Below are 25,702 nucleotides of genomic sequence, written 5' to 3'. Positions count from 1 at the left end.
ACCACATCCACAGTCAAGAGCAGAGAGAGAGACAAGCATACCCCATGCCACCTGCCTGCTGGCTTCTGTGCTCAGCTAGCCTTACGAGCTCTTACAGGTCAGGGCCTAACACATGAAATGGTGCTGCCCACAATGGGCTGGGGTAATTAACAAAACATTTCCTCATCAAGATAATTTATCAACTGAGGCTTTATCTAAGTGACTCTAGGTTATACACTTTGATGTTTACAACTAACAATCACAGTACCCCCACCTGTGTTAATCACCAAACTGACTGAACCAACCATTTCTGCCAGGCATGATGCCAGACAGGGAGGGATAATGAGGAACACAAAGATGAGTTCAAGGGGGTCAACCATTAGAAGATGTTTCTAGTAAGAGAAAGATCCAGGAGAAAGCCTTTTTCCCTAGGCCCCATAAAAGAAGAGATTTCGGCTCTTCTTTCATTGGGATCTCTTTGAATGCCCAGTAAATCTCTAAATACTTTGTTCTGTTCAATGTTTAAAATAGCATTCTTCCTTTTCTCTTGGGATGTGAGGAAAAGAAAAGAACATAAGTAAAAAGCATTTTAAAAGATGTCTACAAAGCAGTTCACTCAGCATCTCTGGCTATACCTCACAAAACCAGCCTTGGTCTGTGGCCACATAGCAATACATTTTTCTCTTCTTCCTTTCCCTCCACATCCCTTCCTGTCTGTCCCTTCCTCCCACTGTCCAAGATCCAACTCCTCATCACTAACAAAGAATATATAAGTAAAGTATTAACTCAAAAGTCCTGTGCCTCAAGTTTTGTTCTCCAGGACCCTAAGTCACATGGGTAAGTAGTACTTTTCCTTTGCTGTCTTCTCTGTTAATGCTGGCGAGGAGAAGGCTGTCTGGTCAGGCAGCCCAGCTGAAGGCTGGAACAACTTTTGCACTGACATTCATCTGCATTCCTCTAGGATGCAGTGAGCACGGTAAGAAGAGGGAAAATGGAAAGACAGAGGTACTTTAACTTAATCTTCTGCTTCCACTGTCTCCCAGTTGTCTCTTAGTAAGAACCAACAAAGGGAATCTGAACTTCACCGAAGTCTATGTTACTACAGACTTTTGATCTGTTGACACGATGCCACTCTGTCAAAGGAGACAAACTTACTCTCATACTTTCCAGAGATCAAAAGTAAGGTCACTGGGTAGAGGTTATAAAAAGGTGGATTTTCACCAAATCAAAGGAATTTGCTACTTACTAATGGTTTCTAGTCAGGGAATGAGCTACTTGTGTTAATAAATGCCAGTCAAGGTATAGGCAATTGGACATGGGTATTTTCACAGAAAACTGTATCAGAGTCTCTACTGTGATAGTTGGTCTCTAAGGACACATGCTCCTGGGAATCCATGCCTTCTCTCCATCCTCCTTAATAATAAATCTGAAGCAGTCAAATACAAATAATAGAATTAAGAGGGAATGATGCTACACAGCTTTGGAGACTAGGTCATAGGAAACATTGGATCTTTCACATTGGTCTTTTGGGTAGATTTGTTCTGAGGAAAAGTACTCTCCACATAAGAAATGTCTCAGACCATTATTCCATAAGGAAGTATGTACATAGCCATGCATGAGGAAGGGGAGAGTCTGTTTCAATTGTCTTAGAGATGCATAAAGAAGTCATCTTGGGCGTCCAACATCCTGACTTGTGCAGTCAACATAGGATTCTACCTCCAACAGTCAAAACATTGCGACCACATTGAGACTCCAAGTAAGAACTGTACATCTGATGGCATGAAACATATACAACTACAAGAGATCATTCTTTGACCACTTGTGGAGCTTGGCCCAGTCAAGATGGTATCACCTACTCCCTTGCCTACCACCAACACATCACGTTTCCTCAGGGCCACCTGTCAACATCCCCATTTACAGCAACTCCTGTCTCATTTTCCTTTCCACATCCTTCCCATACTGACTGCTTCTCAAGGCATGTTACACACTTGAATGCAAGCTAGTCACACATTGGTGTCTAGATCCTCCTTGACTCCAGCCCATTAACTCTGCCCCTCAGGGACCCACTTAGGCCAACATGCCCCACAGAGGAACACCACAAGTCTATCTTCTCTGTTCTGTGGAAATGACAGGGACCATGGATAAACTTACTCGACATTCCCGGCAGGTCTTGGTTAAAATCCGCTGGCCCTCAGCAAGAACTTTTCCTCCATAGATACATTTTGCTGCAAGAAAACAAAAATACAGTTCATGCCTAGTCATGCTATGCTACCAAACGTCCTCAGAGTCTCCTTCCCAAGCTAACAGATCCCACAGATTCGCTGAGTCTAAGTGATATAAACTTCATCCAATGTAAGGCATGGAAAGAGGAGCATGCAAAGCCCCTGAAGCCCTCAGCCAGACCTTTTGAGTTCACCTCACCTTCATAGCAAAGCAAAATAAGTGGGGGAAAAAAGCCAAAGGGTAAATTTTGGGTTGAACGTTTTGTAGGTGGGCTGGTGTCCCTATCACTCCATTGGAGTTCCTGGATGGCTACAGGAGGTAGCCTCTTCAGGTTCCATATCCCCAGTGCTGTGAGTCAAAGCTAAGGTCATTGATTCCGGGGTGCCTACCTTATCCCAGGTCTCTGTCTCATCCTGGAGATGGCCCCTACCTCCTCACCCCATGAGATGCAGATTTCTATTCATTCTCATGGACATCTGGCCATCCCTTCTGTCCCTCCCCACACCTGATTATGAACACCCTCCCATTCCCCTCCCCATCTCCTCTCCTACCCAATCCCCCCCCTCCATCTGACACTCAGGAATATTTTATTCCCCCTTCTAAGTGAGATTCAAGCATCTTCATTTGTGCCTTCCTTCTTGTTTAACTTCTTTGAGTCTGTGGAGTGTAGCATGGCTAACCCGTATTTTAGGGCTAGTATTCACCCTTAAGTGAATACATAGTGTGCATGTCCTTTGGGTACTGGGTTATTTCCCTCTCAAGAAACGTAGGGACAGGAAATGGAACAGAGACAGAGGAAATGGTCAACCAATAACTGGTCCAACTTGAAACCCATCCCATGGACAAGCACCAATCCCTGACACTGTCAATGATACTCTTATTATACTTGCAGACAGGAGTCTAACATGGCTGTGCTCTGAGAGACTGCCCCCAGCAACTGACTCAGACCAATGCAGATACCCACAGCCAAACGGTGGATGGATGTTGTTGCCTGTGCCTGGGACATGTTCTAGCTGGGCTGCCTTGTCTGGCCTCAGTGGGAGACGATCCACTTAGCCTCACAGAGAGTTGATTTGCCAGGGTAGTAGGCCCCCATCCCCTCAGAGGAGAGGGGGGGGGGGGGCGGAGACAATGGGGAAGGATTTTGGGAGAGTGTGACCAGGAGGGGGCAGTGATGAGAATGTAAAGTGAATTAGTAAGACAGACAGACAGACAGACAGACAGACAGACAAAAAGTTTTGTGTGTGTGTGTGTGTGTGTGTGTGTGTGTGTGTATGTGTGCTCATGAGTACAGGTAGAAGCATGCGTATGTGGTAGCTTTATGTCAACATCAGATATCTTCCTCTGTCCCTCTCCATCTTACTTGTTGAGACAGGGTCTCATACTGGACCTGGCACTCACTGATTCAGGTAGACTGACCAGCCAGTGACCTCCAGGATCTGCCTGACTCTGCCTTTCCAGAGATGCCACTACATGGCCACACCCAGCTATTTATTTGAGTACTGGGAATCTGAACTCATGTCCTCATACTTGTTAGTGTATGTTCTGAGCCACTCCCCACCCCCAGACCAGTCAGCAGTAGTTTTGATGCAGACAGTCCTGCTACCAGGTGTGCCTCTGGGTAAAAGGCAGATGTTCTGTTCATCAAAACTTTCCACGACACCGAGGATCCCCTATGTGCTTCTTTATGATCCTGAGAGGACAGTGCCCTGAGCCCAGAGACACTTAATCATATTCAGACAACTAAGACCATCAAGCCAACCTGGCCAATTGTGACATCAGCACACTGGAGACGGGGCCTTGAGAAAGGTGACCTGTGTGGGTTAACACGGAGGGCAGAAAGTGGAAGTCAGCCTTGTAGAGTGTTTCAAAGAGAAACAGCTCAATTGAGATTCTGCCAGGGCTCGAGCCTTGGCTTCACTTTCTGATTCATTTTAAGCATTTGCCGAATATGTCAATTTGCTATGACCTCTCTCTGAGTCTACTAGATTTTTCCAGCCCCTTCAAGAGGAAACAGAAAGCAAAGGTCTGATTGAACTCTTTCCTGGCCTGATAAAGGCCCTCTAGCCCCAGCTCTCTGGAGAAACAGAAATAAATACACACTTGCCTTTAGTTCATAAAACAGCTTCACCTCTCAGGCCTTGTCTGTATCTATTAAAGTTGGGTTGATTAACTTTGGTAGCTCCCTGGCTCTACAGTCTTCTCATTCTCATCCGATGTTCATATTCATAGAGCCTTGTAAGCATCTGCCCAGCGCTCATCATCACAGAAAGTGAAGAGCCCAGAAACCAATGCCACTTTACCTAGCATGTCCCTTCTGTAAGGTAGATACTCTGACATGATGCCCAGAGCCCTCTGTGACAACTGACATATTTATACAGCTGTTGGAACAGTGTTACCCAACAGGCCTCAGCCAACGGTTGATCTATGCTGGGCTATGAATAGCCACTTTGCCCAAAGTCAAGACTCTTCACTAAGCTAGCCCAAATCTGATAAAGCATTGATAACATGACACAAAGTCCTGCCTTCTTGGGTTGACTCAGGACAACTCCCAGAGGCCATTCTGAGGTTCCCAGTGGGAAGAACTCATAGAATTTGCTATGAGTATCTGGTCAACAAACTTCTGCTGATTCTGCGTCTTCAGCACCCATTCTGATACATAACTGATCCTGTGTGCCTTTTCTAATAAAGCATGTGGAAATCTCCATGGTAGACTGGTCCTGGTCCACGCCTGGACTGCACCAACCCACACACCCAGCTGCACCTTAGTGCTCTCTTCTCAGTGAATGGCACCACTGTCTACCCCAGCTCCTTCTACATATGCTTCTTACTCAATCTTGTGTCTGGTGGGGAACCAAGTCAAGAGCAATGCTTCCTGCTCAAGTTATGCTTCTCCATTCTGCACTCTCGCCTTCGTTCAGACCATCAGTGTCCCTCTTCTCTGCTGCTACCAAACCTCCCTGTTTTAACCTCAGCCTTCCCCAGTACTTCCACAGACAACTGCAAAGGCACTGGGGTCTGTCAGCTTTTCCTGATCTCTCAAAACACCAAAAACTTACCAACCCCTGTGCAACTATAAATACTCATACCCCACCTGTGTCACAGCTATGCTCTCTTTCTCTTTCTCTCACTACCGAGCATTGCACATATTCTTGTCTTCTATAGAAATGCTCAGATCTCCATTATTCACTGACACCCTCTGTCTTAGTTGAGGTTACTATTGCTGTGAAGAAACACCACAACTAAAAGCAATGAGGGGAGGAAAGGGTTTATTTGGGTTACTCTTCTACATCATTGTTCAACATTAGAAGAAGTCAGAACAGGAACTCAAACAGGGCGGGGACCTGGAAACCAGAGCCCATGGATGGGTGCTGTTTACTGGTTTGCTGCTCATGGCTTGCTCAGCCTGCTTTCTTATAAAATCCAGGATCACCCCTGTTCCAGTTGTTTCATACCCACATGAAGACCAAGCTGCACATCTGTCACCACCCATAATGGGTTAAGCATTCCCCCCATCAATCACTAATTAAGAAAATACTCTACGGGTTTGTCTACAATCAGATCTTATGGAGGCATTTTCTCAATCAAGGCTCCCTCCTCTCAAATGACTATAGCTTGTGGGAAGCTGACTTAAATGTTTTCTTACTTCAAGGGGTAAGAACCAGGGCACATTCATGATCTGAACAAAGTAAAACCAAACTTTAAAAATATGAGTAACTCGGTGTTTACTATCTGGGATTCACTCATGATCTTCTGGGCTTCTGAAAGGCCTTGGGTCGCCTCTCTGGCTCACCTTCTGCAACACACTTAGCTTGTCTTCCTATGTAAACTTTGGCTGGCTCCACTTCAGCTCTGTTGCTATTCTTGATGTTTATGCTATGGCACTGGTATCCCAAAAAATGCTTGGTACCTCTGCTTCAACTTGGATGCACTTTGATCAATCACCTCTCCTGAGCTCTCTTCACAGTGCCAAGCCTCGGTTTCTCTCTATGATGCCTTCAGTTCTGGAGCTTACACCTGAGGCTGTACTCCTTCTCCAGTGGCCTATCCTGGCTTCTCACAGTGCCGAACTTGAGCTGCTTTTCATGAACCCTCAATACCTCCAAAATCATTACCACCTGGGTAACTATGACCAAGTTTGGCTGTCAATGAAAAGTACAACCTTGGTTAGCTCTGGAACACAGCTTCTGTGTGCTGACTCTCAGGAACCATGTCCCAGAAGAATTCACATCAATGATGCTGGTCTCTTCTTAATCACTGCTAAATTCTCAGCCCCAGCTGAGAGTATCAAGTATCCAAGCAAAGCAAAGGATTCACTTTAGTAGTTCTGCTATCATCTTAAGCACAGCTAATTATTCCATCCCAGCTAACCAGAAACAGAGATTCTCAACTCAGAATAGCTTGCTCAGCCAGCTCTTTTATAGCAACCAAGATCACCAGCCAGGAATGGAACCACTCACAATAGGCTGAGCTTTCCAATATCAGTTAATAATCAAGAAAATGCCCCACAGCACTATCTTCACCCCAATTTTTAAAATCATTTTAATTCAGTTTTTTTTTTTTACTTATTCACCTTATATACCACTTACTGCCTCACTCCCAGTCACCCCTCCCATTATCCCTCCCTATCCTCCTTCCCCTTCTCTTCTGAGAGGGTGAGGTCCCCTGGTTATCACCTCAAGACTCTATGAAGCTAGGTGCATCATCTCCCACTGAGGCCAAACAAAGCAGCCCAGCTCATAGAACATATCCCATGCACAGACAACAGCTTTTGGGATAGCCCCTGTTCCAGTTGTTTCATACCCACATGAAGACCAAGCTGCACATCTGCTACATATGTGCGGGGAAGTCTAGATCCAGCCTGTGTATGTTCTTTGGTTGGTTGTTCAGTCTCTGAGAACCTCAAAGGTCCAGGTTAGTTGCCTCCTATAGAGTTCCTATCCCCTCTGAGGCCTGCAATCCTTCCTCCTATTCTTCTACAAGAGTCACCAAGCTCCCTCCACTGTGTACACCCCAATCTTATGGAGACATTTTCTCAGTCTAGGTTCTCTTCTCTCGATTGTGTCAAGTTGACATAAACCAACCAGCATACCATCCCAACACTACACCCATCCACTTCTATTTTTTAACGTATACCCATCCTTTTTCATAGTTCTAACATATACCCATCTGTTTCCACCCTTATAACATATATAGCCATACATTTCTACCCTCCCAACTTCTATATCAGTTTTCAGCCTTCCAAGGTATTTATCCATCCATTTGCATCTTTCAACATATAAACTCATCCATTTCCTCCCTCCTCGCCTATATACCTACCCATTTCAACACTCTCAAACATATATGCCCCAATCTGTCTCCACCACACCCATATATAGCCATCCATATTCACTCTCTCAATAGATAGATAGATAGATAGATAGATAGATAGATAGATAGATAGATAGATAGACACATAGACAGGTAGACAGACCTAGATCTATTTTAATGATGTCCTATCTTCTCTTAAGAAGTGTGTGTGTCACAATATGTACTCACTGATAAGTGGATATTAGCCCAAAACCTAGGATATCCAAGATATAAGATACAATTTCCTAAACACATGAAACTCAAGAAAAGTGAAGACTGAAGTGTGGACACTATGCCCCTCCTTAGAAGTGGGAACAAAACACCCTTGGAAGGAGGTACAGAGACAAAGTTTGGAGCTGAGATAAAAAGATGGACCATGTAGAGACTGCCATATCCGGGGATCCATCCCATAATCAGCTTCCAAATGCTGACACCATTGCATACACTAGCAAGATTATGCTGAAAGGACCCTGATATAGCTGTCTCTTGTCAGAGTATGCCTGGGCCTAGCAAACATAGAAGTGGATGCTCACAGTCGGCTATTGGATGGATCACGTGGCCCCCAATGAAGGAGCTAGAGAAAGTACCCAAGAAGCTAAAGGGATCTGCAACCCTATAGGTGGAACAACATTATGAACTAACCAGTACCCCGGAGCTCTTGACTCTAGCTGCATATGTATCAAAAGATGGCCTAGGCGGCCATCACTGGAAAGAGAGGCCCATTGGACACACAAACTTTATATGCCCCAGTACAGGGGAACGCCAGGGCCAAAAAAGGGGAGTGGGTGGGTAGGGGAGTGGGGGTGGGTGGGTATGGGGGACTTTTGGTATAGCATTGGAAATGTAAATGAGCTAAATACCTAATAAAAATGGAAAAAAAAAGAGTTTTAGTAGCTAATATTAGGTCTTTCAAACAAATTATATTAAATTCAAAACAAATCTGTACAAGTTTACAGTTTATAGTTGTTTAAAAAATAATAAGTGTCTGTAAATTTGTAATTGTATATTCAACACATTAAATATTTATGAATAAACTAAATTGGAAACTGAAAAAAAAAGAAGTGTGTGTGTGTGTGTGTGTGTGTGTGTGTGTCTGTCTGTCTGTCTGTCTGTCTGCCTGCCTGCCTGCCTGCCTGCTGTCTGTCTGTCTGTCTGTATTGTATTTATGATGTAAATTCATAATTAGGTGGATAGGTACAGGGTGGGAGGGTGCTCACACCTGTGCACAGGAAGGCCCAAGATCAATATCAGATCTCTTTCCTCTGTTTGCTCTCACCTTTATTTTTTTAAAGTCTTTCACTAAACATGAAAATCATCAATTTAGCTAGGCTGGGGAGCCAATAAGCTTCAGGAATCTGCTTGTCTCTGTATATAGACATGGATGAACCTCACAGGTTCATGCCACTATGTCCAACATTTCCATGGGCTCTGGGGATCCTAGCTCTTGTCCCCGTACTTGTAAAGCAAGCAATGCACAGACAAAGCCATCTCTCCAACCCCAGGAAGTTGATCTTGAGCCTGAACCCTAATTAACTCTTCTACTTGCTGTTTCTATTGTTCTGTGGACCACACCCTAGCAGAGCATATATCACATTGTATCTTATCTACACACAGAGCATATGTGACATTGTATCTTAACTACACACTTAATTTTACATCTTTCCCACTGTCACCTCCATGAGAGTCAGAACTGTGTAGGCATAATTGTGAACCCCACCTCAAGCTCAGTGCCTCTCTGGGCTTATTGTTGACTAGAAATGATAAATACCACTTCTACTTCAATCTAATGAGCTCTAGTGAGTAGTAAAAGAAACAACAACAAATCTCCTGGCCTGCTAGGAGTTATTTCTGCTCCTCCATAGAGCTTTAAACATCCAACAGTTTCAAAGCAATGCAGCAACAATAACAACACCTAAATAGTGGATGAAACAGTTCCCTAACTGATTCTTTCCTTGTTATTTTTAATTTAAAAAAAATCTCTTTTATGCCACAGTGTTCTAGATAAATCAGTGGCTGTGACTCATTGCTCCTAATGACACTCTGGGTCCCCTCACCCCACTGGCTTACACAGGAAGACCCATCTCCAAGACCCTGGGATTCCTGTGTGATAAATTCCCATACTTCTAAAAGACAGCAGCTGCCAACTTGGCGAGGTGGCTTGTTCCAGAGTGACAGTTCTGCTAAACACACTCCCGCCGACACTGCCATCTGTTTCTTGGCATGGACTGGGTAATGCAGAAATTCTCCTTTTCTTTCCCTTTGGCCCCTTGCCACTCCACAATGGTATTAACACGCTTGCTACCCTGTCTTGAAACATTCGGCTGGCTCCTTTCTTTTCTGGCAGGCTCATCCAAAAAATCCTATATAGAGATAAAAATGCCCTACTGTTTATGCCACACTCAGAGACACATCCTGCATCCACCAGGCTGCTATAAAAAATAAATGTCTGCTGAATTTTATGCCATCACATCATAGGGAGCTTTGGGGCCTGGGGAATGACACCAGCCTGGGTCTATATGTCTCCACCAGTTGCAGCTGTGTCAAGGTACAGAAAGTGCATATGATATGAATGCCAGGTGTCCACAAAATAACCTCCAACAACTTTTGGGATTGGAAAGTCCCCCTGCATTCATATTCTCCCCCACTGCTCTGATAGCATCCCTTTCTTCACTGTCATCTCCTTCTTTATGGATAATACAAGTCCTCATTATCAAACCTCTTAATCTGCAGCCAAAAGACTTATTTTTGATGTATGAGGAAATTCAAGCGCAAGGTGAGTCAGGCCCTACTGCCTTTGGCTGGGCACTGGAGAATTCATCCCTACAGCTTTCAGTGTGGGCAGAAACACAAATGGATACCCGGAGCCCTTCATGTCACACCAGGGACATGCAAAGTAGAGGATTTCACAGTGTCCAACCATGAAATTGAAACCCAGCTCCAGCACACACTTCCTCGTGATGTCAGAAACAAGCATGCTGGGCATTTAGAGACAGTTTATTGTTCCTTTTGCACCCACCGACATCTGGGCCTTTGGATGTGACCTTGATTTCTTGAGTTTGGGGACTGGACACTCTGGCCACTTGAGTGCACACTGAATGAACAATTGACAAGTGCTAGTTCTGTTGACCCTGTCAGAAAGGCACAAGAGGTTTCTCTGTCCACATTCAGATCTTCATTCCCTCACACATGTCAGCCATCCCTGGGCACTTGGTGACTTTGACATAGCACTCTGCTTCACACTAAAAGAGCCTTACAGATCAGAAGTACTAAACATCCAAGGGTCCTACCATCCTCAGTAAATTACTTTGGTGAGCTTACAAACTCCCTCTCTCTGAATAAGATACCCACATCAAACTGGGTATCACCAAGGCATCTCCAACCCACAGATGCCAAACAGAAGACATAATGCACACAAGCACACACCAAACTGTTTCTTCCCTTTGCCCTGTCTCTGTACTTCGCGTTGCTTGTCTCCCGTGGGCTCTCCTTCAAAACTTGGCACCTGCTCACTCGCACAGACACTCATATAAATCAATGCTTATAGGCCAGGTCCTTTAGCTGTCACTCACAGCCATCCCTTCTCTTTTTCTCCCTAGGCAGTCTATCTGCTTGCCCATCATTTTCATATGGAATATGTCCAAGTCTCAGGCTTGGCCACTGCCTCCAGCTCGGTTAACACGGTGCCCTTTCTTAAATCACTTTTCTGAGTGTTCCATAGCCCTATTTTAAAACTTCATTTAAAAAAAATATATGCCTGTATGTGTGCACCTGTGTAAGTTTATGTATACCACATGCATGTAGGTGTCCAAGAAGGCAACAGGGTATCAGATCCCCTGGAACTGAGGTTATAAGCAGTTGTGAGCTATGGATGCTGGAAACCAGACCCAAGTTCTCTGCAGAGCAGCCAGGGCTCTTATCCACTGAGCCATCCATCCACACAGTGCCACCCACCACCCACCACCCAAAAGACTTAAGTTTTTAAAAATAACATTATATTTAATTTCATTCTTTTTTTCATTTTTTATTTATTCACTTTATATCTTGGTCACAGCCCCCCTCCCTCCTCTCCTCCTAGTCCCACCCTCACAAATCGCCCCCCCCACTAACTCCTCCTCTTCTTCTCAGAGAAGAGGAACACACACCCCACCCCACCCCACCCCACCCCGCTGCCTTGGGTACCTCCCCACCCTGGGACATCAACTCACTGCAGGATTAAGCACATCCTCTCCCACTGAGGCCTGACCAGGCAGGCCAGCTAAGGGAAGAGAATCCAGTGGTAGACAACAGAGTCAGAGACAGCCTCTGCTCCAGTTGTTAGGGGACCCACATGAAGACCAAGCTGCATATCTGCTACAAATGTGTAGCGGGCCTAGGTCCAGCCCCAAGATGCTCTTTAAAATCATTAATTTTTAAGTTAAAAACACCAATTCTATGTTTAATTCTCTTGGCCTTTTTTAGCCTGTGTGTTTCCCTCTGACAGGTATGTTCTTACTCACATGGGTACCTAAAATGTTCCTACTAATTTCTAAATACACTGCTAAGCTGTTATTATGAACATTCCTTAACATGCCTGTGTCCACACTGCACTACACCTGCCCCACTTCACTTCTGGACACTGGGACTTGTGCCTAGCTCAATGGAAGATTCTTTCAGAACCCAAACCAGACTCCCAAACCCAAAACTAACTAACAGAGATTTGTATTTAAAATCTAATAAGAAATAAAGAGTATTTCAGTGTTGGGAGCCGCCCCCACATTCGCCGTCACAAGATGGCGCTGACATCCTGTGTTCTAAGTGGTAAACAAATAATCTGCGCATGTGCCAAGGGTATTTTACGACTACTTGTACTCTGCCTTTCCCGTGAACGTCAGCTCGGCCATGGGCTGCAGCCAATCAGGGAGTGATGCGTCCTAGGCGAAATATAACTCTCCTAAATAGGGAAGGGGTTTCGGTTTCGTTATTGGGGTGGCTTTCGCTTTTGGGGCTGGGGGTTTGCGCTCCTGGCTCCTGAAGATGTAAGCAATAAAGTTTTGCCGCAGAAGATTTTGGTTTGTTGTGTTCTTCCTGGCCGGGCGTGAGAACGCGTGTAAGAATTGGTGCCGAAACCCGGGACGAGAAATTCCGGGACGAGAAATTCCAGGAAGAGGAAACCCGGGAAGAAAAACTCGGGACGAGAGTTTACCATCACCGGCGCAAGGAAGATCCCTCATTCCAGAACCAGAACTGCGGGTCGCGGTAATAAAGGTTCCCGTAAAGCAGACTGTTAAGAAGGATTCAACTGCATGAATTCAGAACTTTTCAGCTGGGGGAACAGAGTACCAGTGAGTACAGCTTTACAAGGTAAGTCTGGTCTTGAACTTTCTAAGGAAATTCAAGACAGTCTATCAGAAGTAAAGTGGAAAATGGCTTTACAAGGTATGTTTGGCCTTAAATTTTTTCTAGTGTTAGGAGCCCTTTTGTTCCTTTTCACATGTTATCAAGTGGTTAAGGCAGGGCAGATTCTAGATGAAATTCAGGACAATCTATCAGAAGTAAAGCGGGGAGAGAGAATAGGAGCAAAGAGAAAATATGGTACACAAAATAAGTATACAGGCCTTTCCACGGGTCTTGAACCTGAGGAAAAGTTTAGGTCAGGTATGAATACCTGGGGAGAGATTAGAAGGAAGGAAAAGAAAAAAGAAAAGAAAAAAGATCGATTAGCGGAGGTCTCTAGGAGATACTCGTCACTAGATGAGCTCAGGAAGCCAGCTCTTAGTAGCTCTGAAGCAGATGAAGAATTCTCCTCTGAGGAAACAGACTGGGAGGAAGAAGCAGCCCATTACCAGCCAGCTAATTGGTCAAGAAAAAAGCCAAAAGCGGCTGGCGAAAGCCAGCGTACTGTTCAACCTCCGGGCAGTCGGTTTCAAGGTCCGCCCTATGCGGAGCCCCCGCCCTGCGTAGTGCGTCAGCAATGCGCAGAGAGGCAGTGCGCAGAGAGGCAATGCGCAGAGAGGCAGTGCGCAGAGAGGCAGTGCGCAGAGAGACAGTGCGCAGAGAGGCAGTGCGCAGACTCATTCATTCCCAGAGAGGAACAAAGGAAAATACAACAGACATTTCCAGTCTTTAAAGGAGCCGAGGGTGGGCGTGTCCACGCTCCGGTAGAATACGTGCAGATTAAAGAACTCGCCGAGTCGGTCCGTAAATACGGAACCAATGCTAATTTTACCTTGGTGCAGTTAGACAGGCTCGCCGGCATGGCACTAACTCCTGCTGACTGGCAAACGATTGTAAAAGCCGCTCTCCCTAGTATGGGCAAATATATGGAATGGAGAGCTCTTTGGCACGAAGCTGCACAAGCGCAGGCCCGAACAAACGCAGCTGCTTTGACTCCAGAGCAGAGAGATTGGACTTTTGACTTGTTAACGGGTCAGGGAGCTTATTCTGCTGATCAGACAAACTACCATTGGGGAGCTTATGCCCAAATTTCCTCCACGGCTATTAGGGCCTGGAAGGCGCTCTCCCGAGCAGGTGAAGCCACTGGGCAGTTAACAAAGATAATCCAGGGACCTCAGGAGTCCTTCTCAGATTTTGTGGCCAGAATGACAGAGGCAGCAGAGCGTATTTTTGGAGAGTCAGAGCAAGCCGCGCCTCTGATAAAACAGCTCATCTATGAGCAAGCCACAAAGGAGTGCCGAGCGGCCATAGCCCCAAGAAAGAACAAAGGCTTACAAGACTGGCTCAGGGTTTGTCGAGAGCTTGGGGGACCTCTCAGCAATGCAGGTTTAGCGGCTGCCATCCTTCAATCCCAAAACCGCTCCATGGGCAGAAATAATCAGAGGACATGTTTTAACTGCGGAAAGCCTGGGCATTTTAAGAAAGATTGCAGAGCTCCAGATAAACAGGGAGGGACTCTCACTCTTTGCTCTAAGTGTGGCAAGGGTTATCATAGAGCCGACCAGTGTCGCTCTGTGAGGGATATAAAGGGCAGAATCCTTCCCCCACCTGATAGTCAATCAGCTTATGTGCCAAAAAACGGGTCATCGGGCCCTCGGTCCCAGGGCCCTCAAAGATATGGGAACCAGTTTGTCAGGACCCAGGAAGCAGTCAGAGAGGCGACCCAGGAAGACCCACAAGGGTGTACCTGCGTGCCGCCTCCGACTTCCTATTAATGCCTCAAATGAGTATTCAGCCGGTGCCAGTGGAGCCTATACCATCCTTGCCCCCGGGAACCATGGGCCTTATTCTCGGCCGGGGTTCACTCACCTTACAGGGCTTAGTAGTCCACCCTGGAGTTATGGATTGTCAACATTCCCCTGAAATACAGGTCCTGTGCTCAAGCCCTAAAGGCGTTTTTTCTATTAGTAAAGGAGATAGGATAGCTCAGCTGCTGCTCCTCCCTGATAATACCAGGGAGAAATTTGCAGGCCCTGAGATAAAGAAAATGGGCTCCTCAGGAAATGATTCTGCCTATTTGGTTGTATCTTTGAATGATAGACCTAAGCTCCGCCTTAAGATCAACGGAAAAGAGTTTAAAGGCATCCTTGATACCGGAGCAGATAAAAGTATAATTTCTACACATTGGTGGCCCAAAGCATGGCCCACCACAGAGTCATCTCATTCATTACAGGGCCTAGGTTATCAATCATGTCCCACTATAAGCTCCATTGCCTTGACGTGGGAATCCTCTGAAGGGCAGCAAGGGAAATTCATACCTTATGTGCTCCCACTCCCGGTTAACCTCCGGGGAAGGGATATTATGCAGCATTTGGGCCTTATTTTGTCCAATGAAAACGCCCCATCGGGAGGGTATTCAGCTAAAGCAAAAAATATCATGGCAAAGATGGGTTATAAAGAAGGAAAAGGGTTAGGACATCAAGAACAGGGAAGGATAGAGCCCATCTCACCTAATGAAAACCAAGACAGACAGGGTCTGGGTTTTCCTTAGTGGCCATTGGGGCAGCACGACCCATACCATGGAAAACAGGGGACCCAGTGTGGGTTCCTCAATGGCCCCTATCCTCTGAAAAACTGAAAGCTGTGATTCAACTGGTAGAGGAACAATTAAAACTAGGCCATATTGAACCCTCTACCTCACCTTGGAATACTCCAATTTTTGTAATTAAAAAAAAGTCAGGAAAGTGGAGACTGCTCCATGACCTCAGAGCCATTAATGAGCAAATGAACTTATTTGGCCCAGTACAGAGGGGTCTCCCTGTACTTTCCGCCTTACCACGTGGCTGGAATTTAATTATTATAGATATTAAAGATTGTTTCTTTTCTATACCTTTGTGTCCAAGGGATAGGCCCAGATTTGCCTTTACCATCCCCTCTATTAATCACATGGAACCTGATAAGAGGTATCAATAGAAGGTCTTACCACAGGGAATGTCCAATAGTCCTACTATGTGTCAACTTTATGTACAAGAAGCTCTTTTGCCAGTGAGGGAACAATTCCCCTCTTTAATTTTGCTCCTTTACATGGATGACATCCTCCTATGCCATAAAGACCTTACCATGCTACAAAAGGCATATCCTTTTCTACTTAAAACTTTAAGTCAGTGGGGTTTACAGATAGCCACAGAAAAAGTCCAAATTTCTGATACAGGACAATTCTTGGGCTCTGTGGTGTCCCCAGATAAGATTGTGCCCCAAAAGGTAGAGATAAGAAGAGATCACCTCCATACCTTAAATGATTTTCAAAAGCTGTTGGGAGATATTAATTGGCTCAGACCTTTTTTAAAAATTCCTTCCGCTGAGTTAAGGCCTTTGTTTGGTATTTTAGAAGGAGATCCTCATATCTCCTCCCCTAGGACTCTTACTCTAGCTGCTAACCAGGCCTTACAGAAGGTGGAAAAAGCCTTACAGAATGCACAATTACAACGTATTGAGGATTCGCAGCCTTTCAGTTTGTGTGTCTTTAAGACAGCACAATTGCCAACCGCAGTTTTGTGGCAGAATGGGCCATTGTTGTGGATCCATCCAAACGTATCCCCAGCTAAAATAATAGATTGGTATCCTGATGCAATTGCACAGCTTGCCCTTAAAGGCCTAAAAGCAGCAATCACCCACTTTGGGCGAAGTCCATATCTTTTAATTGTACCTTATACCGCTGCACAGGTTCAAACCTTGGCAGCCACATCTAATGATTGGGCAGTTTTAGTTACCTCCTTTTCAGGACAAATAGATAACCATTATCCAAAACATCCAATTTTACAGTTTGCCCAAAATCAATCTGTTGTGTTTCCACAAATAACAGTAAGAAACCCACTTAAAAATGGGATTGTGGTATATACTGATGGATCAAAAACTGGCATAGGTGCCTATGTGGCTAATGGTAAAGTGGTATCCAAACAATATAATGAAAATTCACCTCAAGTGGTAGAATGTTTAGTGGTTTTAGAAGTTTTAAAAACCTTTTTAGAACCCCTTAATATTGTGTCAGATTCCTGTTATGTGGTTAATGCAGTAAATCTTTTAGAAGTGGCTGGAGTGATTAAGCCTTCCAGTAGAGTTGCCAATATTTTTCAGCAGATACAATTAGTTTTGTTATCTAGAAGATTTCCTGTTTATATTACTCATGTTAGAGCCCATTCAGGCCTACCTGGCCCCATGGCTCTGGAAAATGATTTGGCAGATAAGGCCACTAAAGTGGTGGCTGCTGCCCTATCATCCCCGGTAGAGGCTGCAAGAAATTTTCATAACAATTTTCATGTGACGGCTGAAACATTACGCAGTCGTTTCTCCTTGACAAGAAAAGAAGCCCGTGACATTGTTACTCAATGTCAAAGCTGCTGTGAGTTCTTGCCAGTTCCTCATGTGGGAATTAACCCACGCGGTATTCGACCTCTACAGGTCTGGCAAATGGATGTTACACATGTTTCTTCCTTTGGAAAACTTCAATATCTCCATGTGTCCATTGACACATGTTCTGGCATCATGTTTGCTTCTCCGTTAACCGGAGAAAAAGCCTCACATGTGATTCAACATTGCCTTGAGGCATGGAGTGCTTGGGGGAAACCCAAACTCCTTAAGACTGATAATGGACCAGCTTATACGTCTCAAAAATTTCAGCAGTTCTGCCGTCAGATGGACGTAACCCACCTGACTGGACTTCCATACAACCCTCAAGGACAGGGTATTGTTGAGCGTGCGCATCGCACCCTCAAAGCCTATCTTATAAAACAGAAGAGGGGAACTTTTGAGGAGACTTTACCCCGAGCACCAAGAGTGTCTGTGTCTATGGCACTCTTTACACTCAATTTTTTAAATATTGATGCTCATGGCCATACTGCGGCTGAACGTCATTGTTCAGAGCCAGATAGGCCCAATGAGATGGTTAAATGGAAAAATGTCCTTGATAATAAATGGTATGGCCCAGATCCTATTTTGATAAGATCCAGGGGAGCGGTTTGTGTTTTCCCACAGAATGAAGACAACCCATTTTGGATACCAGAAAGACTCACCCGAAAAATCCAGACTGACCAAGGGAATACTGATGTCCCTCGTCTTGGTGATGTCCAGGGCGTCAATAATAAAGAGAGAGCAGCGTTGGGGAATAATGTCGACATTTCCACTCCCAATGACGGTGATGTATAATGCTCAAGTATTCTCCTGCTTTTTTACCACTAACTAGGAACTGGGTTTGGCCTTGATTCAGACAGCCTTGGCTCTGTCTAGACAGGTCCAGACGACTGACACCATTAACACTTTGTCAGCCTCAGTGACTACAGTCATAGATAAACAGGCCTCAGCTAATGTCATGATACAGGGAGGTCTCATGCTGGTTAATCAACTCATAGATCTTGTCCAGAATCAACTAAATGTATTATGACAAATAACTCAGCTGGGGTGTAAACAAAAGTTTCCGGGATTGTGTGTTACTTCCATTCAGTATGTTAAATTTACTAGGGCAGCTAATTTGTCAAAAAGTCTTTTTCAGTATATGTTACAGAATTGGACGGCTGAATTTGAACAGATCCTTCGGGAATTGAGACTTCAGGTCAACTCCACGCGCTTGGACCTGTCCCTGACCAAAGGATTACCCAATTGGATCTCCTCAGCATTTTCCTTCTTTAAAGAATGGGTGGGATTGATATTATTTGGAGATACACTTTGCTGTGGATTAGTGTTGCTTCTTTGATTGGTCTGTAAGCTTAAGGCCCAAACTAGGAGAGACAAGGTGGTTATTGCCCAGGCGCTTGCAGGACTAGAACATGGAGCTTCCCCTGATATATCTATGCTTAGGCAATAGGTCGCTGGCCACTCAGCTCTTACATCTCACGAGGCTAGACTCATTGCACGGGATAGAGTGAGTGTGCTTCAGCAGCCCGAGAGAGTTGCACGGCTAAGCACTGCAATAGAAGGGCTCTGCGGCATAAAATGAGCCTATTCTAGGGAGACATGTCATCTTTCAAGAAGGTTGAGTGTTCAAGTGTCCTTCCCCCAGGAAAAACAACACGGGACCAGACCAGGACCCCTCTGGGTGATGAGCCTGGGAGGAGGTTATGTGTACGGCTCCTTTACCTACACACTGGGGATTTGACCTCTATCTCCACTCTCATTAATATGGGTGGCCTATTTGCTCTTATTAAAAGAAAAGGGGGAGATGTTGGGAGCCGCCCCCACATTCGCCGTCACAAGATGGCGCTGACATCCTGTGTTCTAAGTGGTAAACAAATAATCTGCGCATGTGCCAAGGGTATTTTACGACTACTTGTACTCTGCCTTTCCCGTGAACGTCAGCTCGGCCATGGGCTGCAGCCAATCAGGGAGTGATGCGTCCTAGGCGAAATATAACTCTCCTAAATAGGGAAGGGGTTTCGGTTTCGTTATTGGGGTGGCTTTCGCTTTTGGGGCTGGGGGTTTGCGCTCCTGGCTCCTGAAGATGTAAGCAATAAAGTTTTGCCGCAGAAGATTTTGGTTTGTTGTGTTCTTCCTGGCCGGGCGTGAGAACGCGTGTAAGATTTCAGGCCAGAAGGTCTCAACCTCTTTAACTTTAGAGTTACATTAAATATTAATCTATTGTGTTCATATTCCCAGTGAACCTCTGGGCATCAAAATATCACCAGAATTACTGAGAAGTTGAGTTCTATATAACCAACTTGATGTGGACTCTACATAAATATAAAAGTCCAACATTATCTTTAGGTTGTGCTTCAGCATCTTGGAAAATTTGGGCAAATTTCTAGGATCATCTTATAACTTGACAATTCTCAAACGAACTGGAATACAGATAAATGTCCATCTCCCTGATATATGATAAAGAGAATTAATTTTCAAGGCCAGACTAGTCTACAGAGTGAGTTCCAGGACAGCCAGGGCTACACAGAGAAACCCTGTCTCGAAAAACCAAAAAAGAAAAAGAAAAGGAAAGGAGAGGAAAGGAAAGGAAAGGAAAGGAAAGGAAAGGAAAGGAAAGGAAAGGAAAAGAAAGGAGAGAGAGAGAGAGAGAGAGAGAGAGAGAGAGAGAGAGAGAGAATGAATTATATGTAACCAAGGCCTTGAGGGCCAGCAAGATGGCTCAGCAGGCTGATATATGAGCTCATTCCCTGGACATATATGGCCGAAGAAGAGAACTGACAGCCAGAGTTGTTCTCTGACTCCTACATGGACCTACACACACACTACATAAATAAATGTAAAGGGGTCTCGAGGGTGTCAGTTTGAGGCCCAGTCATTCTACATTGGACAATCTTAGATTAAGGCAATTCAAAATAATCAAAAAATATGTTTCTGTATGAAGCACATTATCATAGAGTCCTTATAATAATGAAAAGTGGGAAACAACCTGGACTTTGGATAGCTGGGAAATATTTATGCATCAGTGAAACAGTGGGAATCTGAAATTCAGTAAAATAAGATTCATTGTCTTTAAAACTATATCAGATACATTTAAGCGATAATGGCTAAGTCAGCAAAGCAGAATATACAAATTTCATTTGTCTGTTTGCTTGCCTGCTTTTTTGGTTGGTGGATGTTTTGTTGTTGGCATCTTTGAGACAGAGTCTCATATAATCCAAGCCAGCCTCAAATTCACTGTATGACTGAAGGTGACCTTGAACTCCTAACCCCTCAGCCTCTGTGTTGCCAATGCAGGAATGCAGGTATTCACCACCCAGCTAGGTTGCCACATTTCTATCTGAAAGTTTTCTCTCTAGGTCAGGTGATTTTTATGGAAAATCTGCAGGCTTTGTAGGCAGCAAAGCTAGTTTGGGATCCCACTAGCCTTGTGGCCTTGGGAAACTGATTCCCCCTAGGCTGAATTGAGTGTCTGGTAAAATGGGTTCCAAACAATGTATGTTACCTTACCATGAGAAGCCAATTCATTGAACAAAAGCGTCCAGCACAGTACAGCGCACAGCAGACACATGCAGGCCTCTCTACTATGAATGTGCACCGTGTTTGGTACCAGCACTTGTAAAAGAAGGTGTCAGATCCCTTAGAAATGGAGTTACAGATGGTTGTGAGATGCTGTGTGGGTGCTGGAAATTGAATCTGGGTCCTCTACAAGAGCAGCAAGTGCTCTTAACTGCCGAGCTATTCCTCTTGCCTAAAAGGGTATTTTTTTATCATTATTACTTGGGTTGGCCAACACTGAAGATAAATGTTTCAGTGTTTTAAACTAATTTCATACTGAAAATTCTAAAAGGGCACCTTAATAACAAGAGATCTATCCAAATACCTAGAGAAACTAAATACAGAATTTGACTCTTAACTTGATCATTTAAAATAAAAAGACCAAACCACATAAACTTGGGGGGGTTGTACATTCACACTACAAGTCCAGCCTGGTGTTAGAACCTGGAGAAGCGACTTGGTCACTTCAGATGTAAAGAATGGGGGACAGTGATTAGGGTGAGTGGGACAGTTTTTCTGGAGAGGAATAGCCTGTGTACAGTGTCTGCTGCAATGGCAGGGAATGAACCGTTCAGCCCTTCTTATCCAGCTCCAGATCAAATGCCACTGCTTTCATTCACAAATGTTAGTTGGGTCCCGAAACAGAGGGAAATAACTCAAAAAGCACAGAGGATCACTGTGACCCTTGGTGAATACTTACGTCTGCAAACTTTACAACATTGGCCAGAAATATGCACAGGAAGTGAGTCTGGGGAACAGTTGAGTGGGGGACAGGACATCCTTCGGCACTCCACAGCACCACTCTGAGAAGGAAAGACAGAGAAAAGGGTCTCTGAGGTGCTCAATTAACACATCTATTTCTGAGGAAGTTTGCCTCTCTTCTCCAGGACCTCAGGGAGACAGGGCAGTGTGGGGAATTCCCAGGCCCCTCCACAACCACAAATAAAGTATTCTCTCCAGTCGGAATGAACCTATGTGACCTCAATTACTTTTCTGATAAACATCACTGGCTTCATCCACCTGCCCATGTGGACTAAGTAGATTAGGCAGAAAACAAAAAGCCTATTTCTATGAGAGCATAAATAACACCTTTAGTAGACCCTGTCAATCATTTTTAAGGCTCTAACAATCCATTTTGTGTTTTTCTGGACAAACAATAGCATTCTTCAGATATTTATCAAGTAATTTCAGCTGGACAGAGTTTACATACTAATCTGAGGTGAAGCTCTTACGACTTTTCTGAAACTAAAGGAGTTTACAGATGCTGGATATTCTGTAAAGTAGGGAGAGGCAGATCTCTGAAGTTCTCAGGAACAAACACCTTGCAAAAATACAATACAAATATCAAGAGACTAATTAAACTGTTAAAAGTTTATGGTGGGAGCTGGAGAGGTGGCTCAGTGTTTAAGAGTGTGTATTACCCTCTCTTAGGATCTGAGTTCAGTTCCCAACATCCATGTTGTTCAGCTTAAAAGCACTTATAACTCCAGCCCTGGGGGGAACCCAAAACTTATGGCTCCTGTGGAAACCTACATTCTCACCCACATACTCACATAGAGACGCACTTAAGTGCACATAGTTACAAGTAATAGAGTTAAATCTTAACGTGTGTATGTAGTCTAGGAGGAAGAATAAAGTGAATAAAGCTCCTAACTTTAGGGCAGGAAATCAAAGGAGTCTCTGCCTCCCTCTACACCTGAATTTCAGACTCAAGATAGTAAGTTACTTAAACGAAGATAGAGCAAAGAGTATAAAGAAGAAGAAGAAGAAGAAGAAGAAGAAGAAGAAGAAGAAGAAGAAGAAGAAGAAGAAGAAGAAGGAGAAGAAGAAGAAGAAGAAGAAGAAGAAGAAGAAGAAGAAGAAGAAGAAGAAGAAGAAGAAGAAGAAGAAGAAGAAGAAGACTTTACTTTCCAAATATTTGCACATCGCTAGCATCACTAAAGGCGAGCGTGTATAATGGAAGTAGCACTAGGTGCTAAGTGGCATAGTCACACACTAATCAGCAGACTTGTGGCCTAGGGTAGAGGCTTACTTTGCATGTGCAGTTCCTGCAGTTGTCACCATCTACCCAGGAGTCTTGGTCCCTGTAGAGCAGCCCACTCACTTGGCAGGTCTTCTCACAGTGGCAATTTTCCAGTTGACCAAGTCTCGTCTCTGCATAATTCAGCTGCAGAAAAGATTTAGTGGCTGTAATTTGGGTGATTAGATTGCACTGTTCCAGCAAAGCTAATAGTAATAAAGAGGGAAAAAAATCCAAGGAAAGAGAGAAAACAAACAAACAAACAAACAAACAAACAAAAAAAAAAAACATCACTGAGTGGCTTCCTGATCCTTAGCAGAATCTGTTTTCTGGTTTACACACAGGTAAAATCACACTAAATTGAAGACATGCTGTCTCCCGTGGTCTAATGAACATCAAATGAGACATTAAATGGCGTCTCTGGAGCCTTATGGGTATCCATGACAGCGTGTGCTTACAGCACAAGCCCACACAGATGTGCTGGCAATGAGAGTTTTCCCAGGAACTATTAGGATGCTGAGTAGAGATGTAATTGGGAAGCCTCGTGTGCTCACATCTGTCTCCCACCATCCTCTCTGTGTAGTTCACAAAGTGAAGGTGTAACTTCCTCTAGGATAAAAATTCTGGGAACTTGCAACAAGGAAAAAAAAAAAGGCCAATGGAGAGCCCAGTGTCTTTCCAGGTCAGTGTCCCCAAACAGAATGCCCAGGAATTCATTTGAACATTCAGAGGTAGATCAGGGGAGGTTGAGAAAACCCTAACTGAGATCAGGAAGAGTTGATTGATTGATTGATTGATTGGTTGGTTGTTTAGTTAGTTGGTTGGTTACTTGCTTGGTTAGTTGTGGGAGAGGAACAGAGATAGCTCAGTGAGTAAGGCACTTGCCAGGAAAGCCTGGGGGGATGAGTTCCCTCCCCAGCACCCAGATCAAAGTTGAGTGCAGCAGTTGTCTATAACCTTAGTGCAAGGGAGATGAAGACAGATCTCTTATGTTCATTAGCCAAGCTATCTGATTCAAGGGGAGATTCTATCTCAAAAATAAGATGAAAATGGGGGAAGAAGACACTGACATGAGCCTCTGGCCCCGAAATACATACAGAGGCGGGGGGGGGGGGAGGAGGCTCTTTTCTTTCTAAATCACACCTTCTCTACCAGTGCTTTGCATGTTTCCCTTAGGAACCAGAGCAGCCTTGGAACCAACTATGACTATTGCAAGCCAGTATCTTAAGCATAATTATGATCCTGGGAAACACCATCTTTCTTTGATCAATAATGTGTAACACTTTTATACATTTATATAATAAATTTGAGTCATTTTCACATGCATCCTTTTCTCCTCCCTCATCTCCCTCTCTCTCCCTCTGGAACCCTTTTTCTTAACAAGACCTCCTCCTCTTTCCATGGCTCTTTTCTATGTGTGAGACCTTGAGTTTAACTGTAGCTTCTTAACCAAGAGTGTGTGGGAGTTTCAGATCACCAGTGGCTATCCCACTGAAGTCAATGAGGCACACCGCCAACAACTATCAACTGCCAACAGTCGGTTTCATGATCTCTCCCTGTGCTTCTAAACACCATTACTCTCTGAAAACACAGTCCATGTATAATTCTAACCTATGGTATGGTCATTTGTGGCCATTTCTTTCATCCTTTTCCTCCAAGCACTTGCAGTTTCTCAGGGGAAGGTGTCCTTTGTTGGCTCCTATGGTAAGATGCAAATGACAGAGAAAGCAGACCCCTCAACTACCTACATGCTCCATGTTCACCCTGGAGCTGAGAACTGACAGACTTGCTTTAGACCCCTATAGGTCTTTCTAATATGTATGATCTTTACTTAAAGCTCCAGCCTAATTATAGAGTTTCTAGAATCTATGGTAATTAAGATCTTTGGGAATTCTTTAGGAAGCACAAATAAAACACACTTCCAAGATTTTGGTGACTTTAAGTAACCAAGCCACCTACACATCAAAGATAATGAAATGACAGCTCATCACTCACTACATTTACTCCATCTATTAGCCCCAGTAGTTCCTACATGAGCTGGGGATGAGCAAAAACAGAGATGAGCTAGATATACCTGCTAAAAGTAGCTTCAAATGGGGCTTGTGAGCTCAGCAGGAAGTGGGTGTGCCTTCAGTGTGAAAATCTAAAACAACTTTCCCATCTGTCTAACACAAGGAAGGAAAGTCCTTCAAGCCCCCATGATCTGAGAGGGAGCTTTACCGAATGAAGTTCTGTGACATGGGAGCTTATCTAAGGTCAGCCTTTGCGATGACCAGTGTCCATCCAACAAAGCTGAGATGCCCATCTGTGAGGCTCCAGTCCTAAGAAAACTTCATTTTTAATGTAATGCATCTTGTTTTCCTGCCTGAACTTTCTTTTGACTTTTAATATGTTTAGTTCTGTCTAGCAACATGGAAAAGCCCTAATCTGTATAATAAGGAGAGTGTAATAAACAGATAACAAAGGCAAAGGGATATTAAGGTAAAAAAATCAAATTTTTCAAAGGCATTTAATATGTAATCTTGCCTTTTTTTCCTCTGCTAAATCCTATAACAACAATAAAGGAGAAAAACAGCTCTGAGTCAAAAGAAATGAATTACATTTTCTGCTATTGGTGGGAGCATGCTGAATTTATACAAATTCATTTTGAAAAGCTATTTCTACACAACTGCCTCTCTCTCTGAGGATGCCTGAGATCCCAGATAGATACAGTCTCAGGTCTGCATCTCCATTGTGTTTACCTTTGTTCTCGCACTTATCTAAGCAACCACAGACTGAATCATTTATTCCTACCTC

The 25,702-nt window shown here is 44.2% G+C and overlaps 1 protein-coding gene across 1 annotated transcript in view; it reads right to left on the bottom strand.

Moving 5' to 3' along the window:
* Nell1 (NEL-like 1) overlaps nt 1-25,702 on the bottom strand; it is an 887,940-nt gene that overhangs the window by 611,445 nt on the left and 250,793 nt on the right. Inside the window, exons 8-10 of the mRNA NM_001037906.2 lie at nt 22,919-23,053; nt 21,587-21,689; nt 2,131-2,204 (exon numbers count right to left, since the gene is read on the bottom strand). Of these exons, the coding sequence (NP_001032995.1) occupies nt 2,131-2,204; nt 21,587-21,689; nt 22,919-23,053 (312 nt within the window). The remainder of the gene's footprint in view (nt 1-2,130; nt 2,205-21,586; nt 21,690-22,918; nt 23,054-25,702) is intronic.

Source organism: Mus musculus, chromosome 7, assembly GCF_000001635.26.
Source record: "Mus musculus strain C57BL/6J chromosome 7, GRCm38.p6 C57BL/6J".
Lineage (NCBI taxonomy): Eukaryota > Metazoa > Chordata > Mammalia > Rodentia > Muridae > Mus > Mus musculus.
The sequence above is the reverse complement of the archived record's forward strand: the minus strand, read 5'-3'. Positions and strand labels throughout refer to the sequence as shown.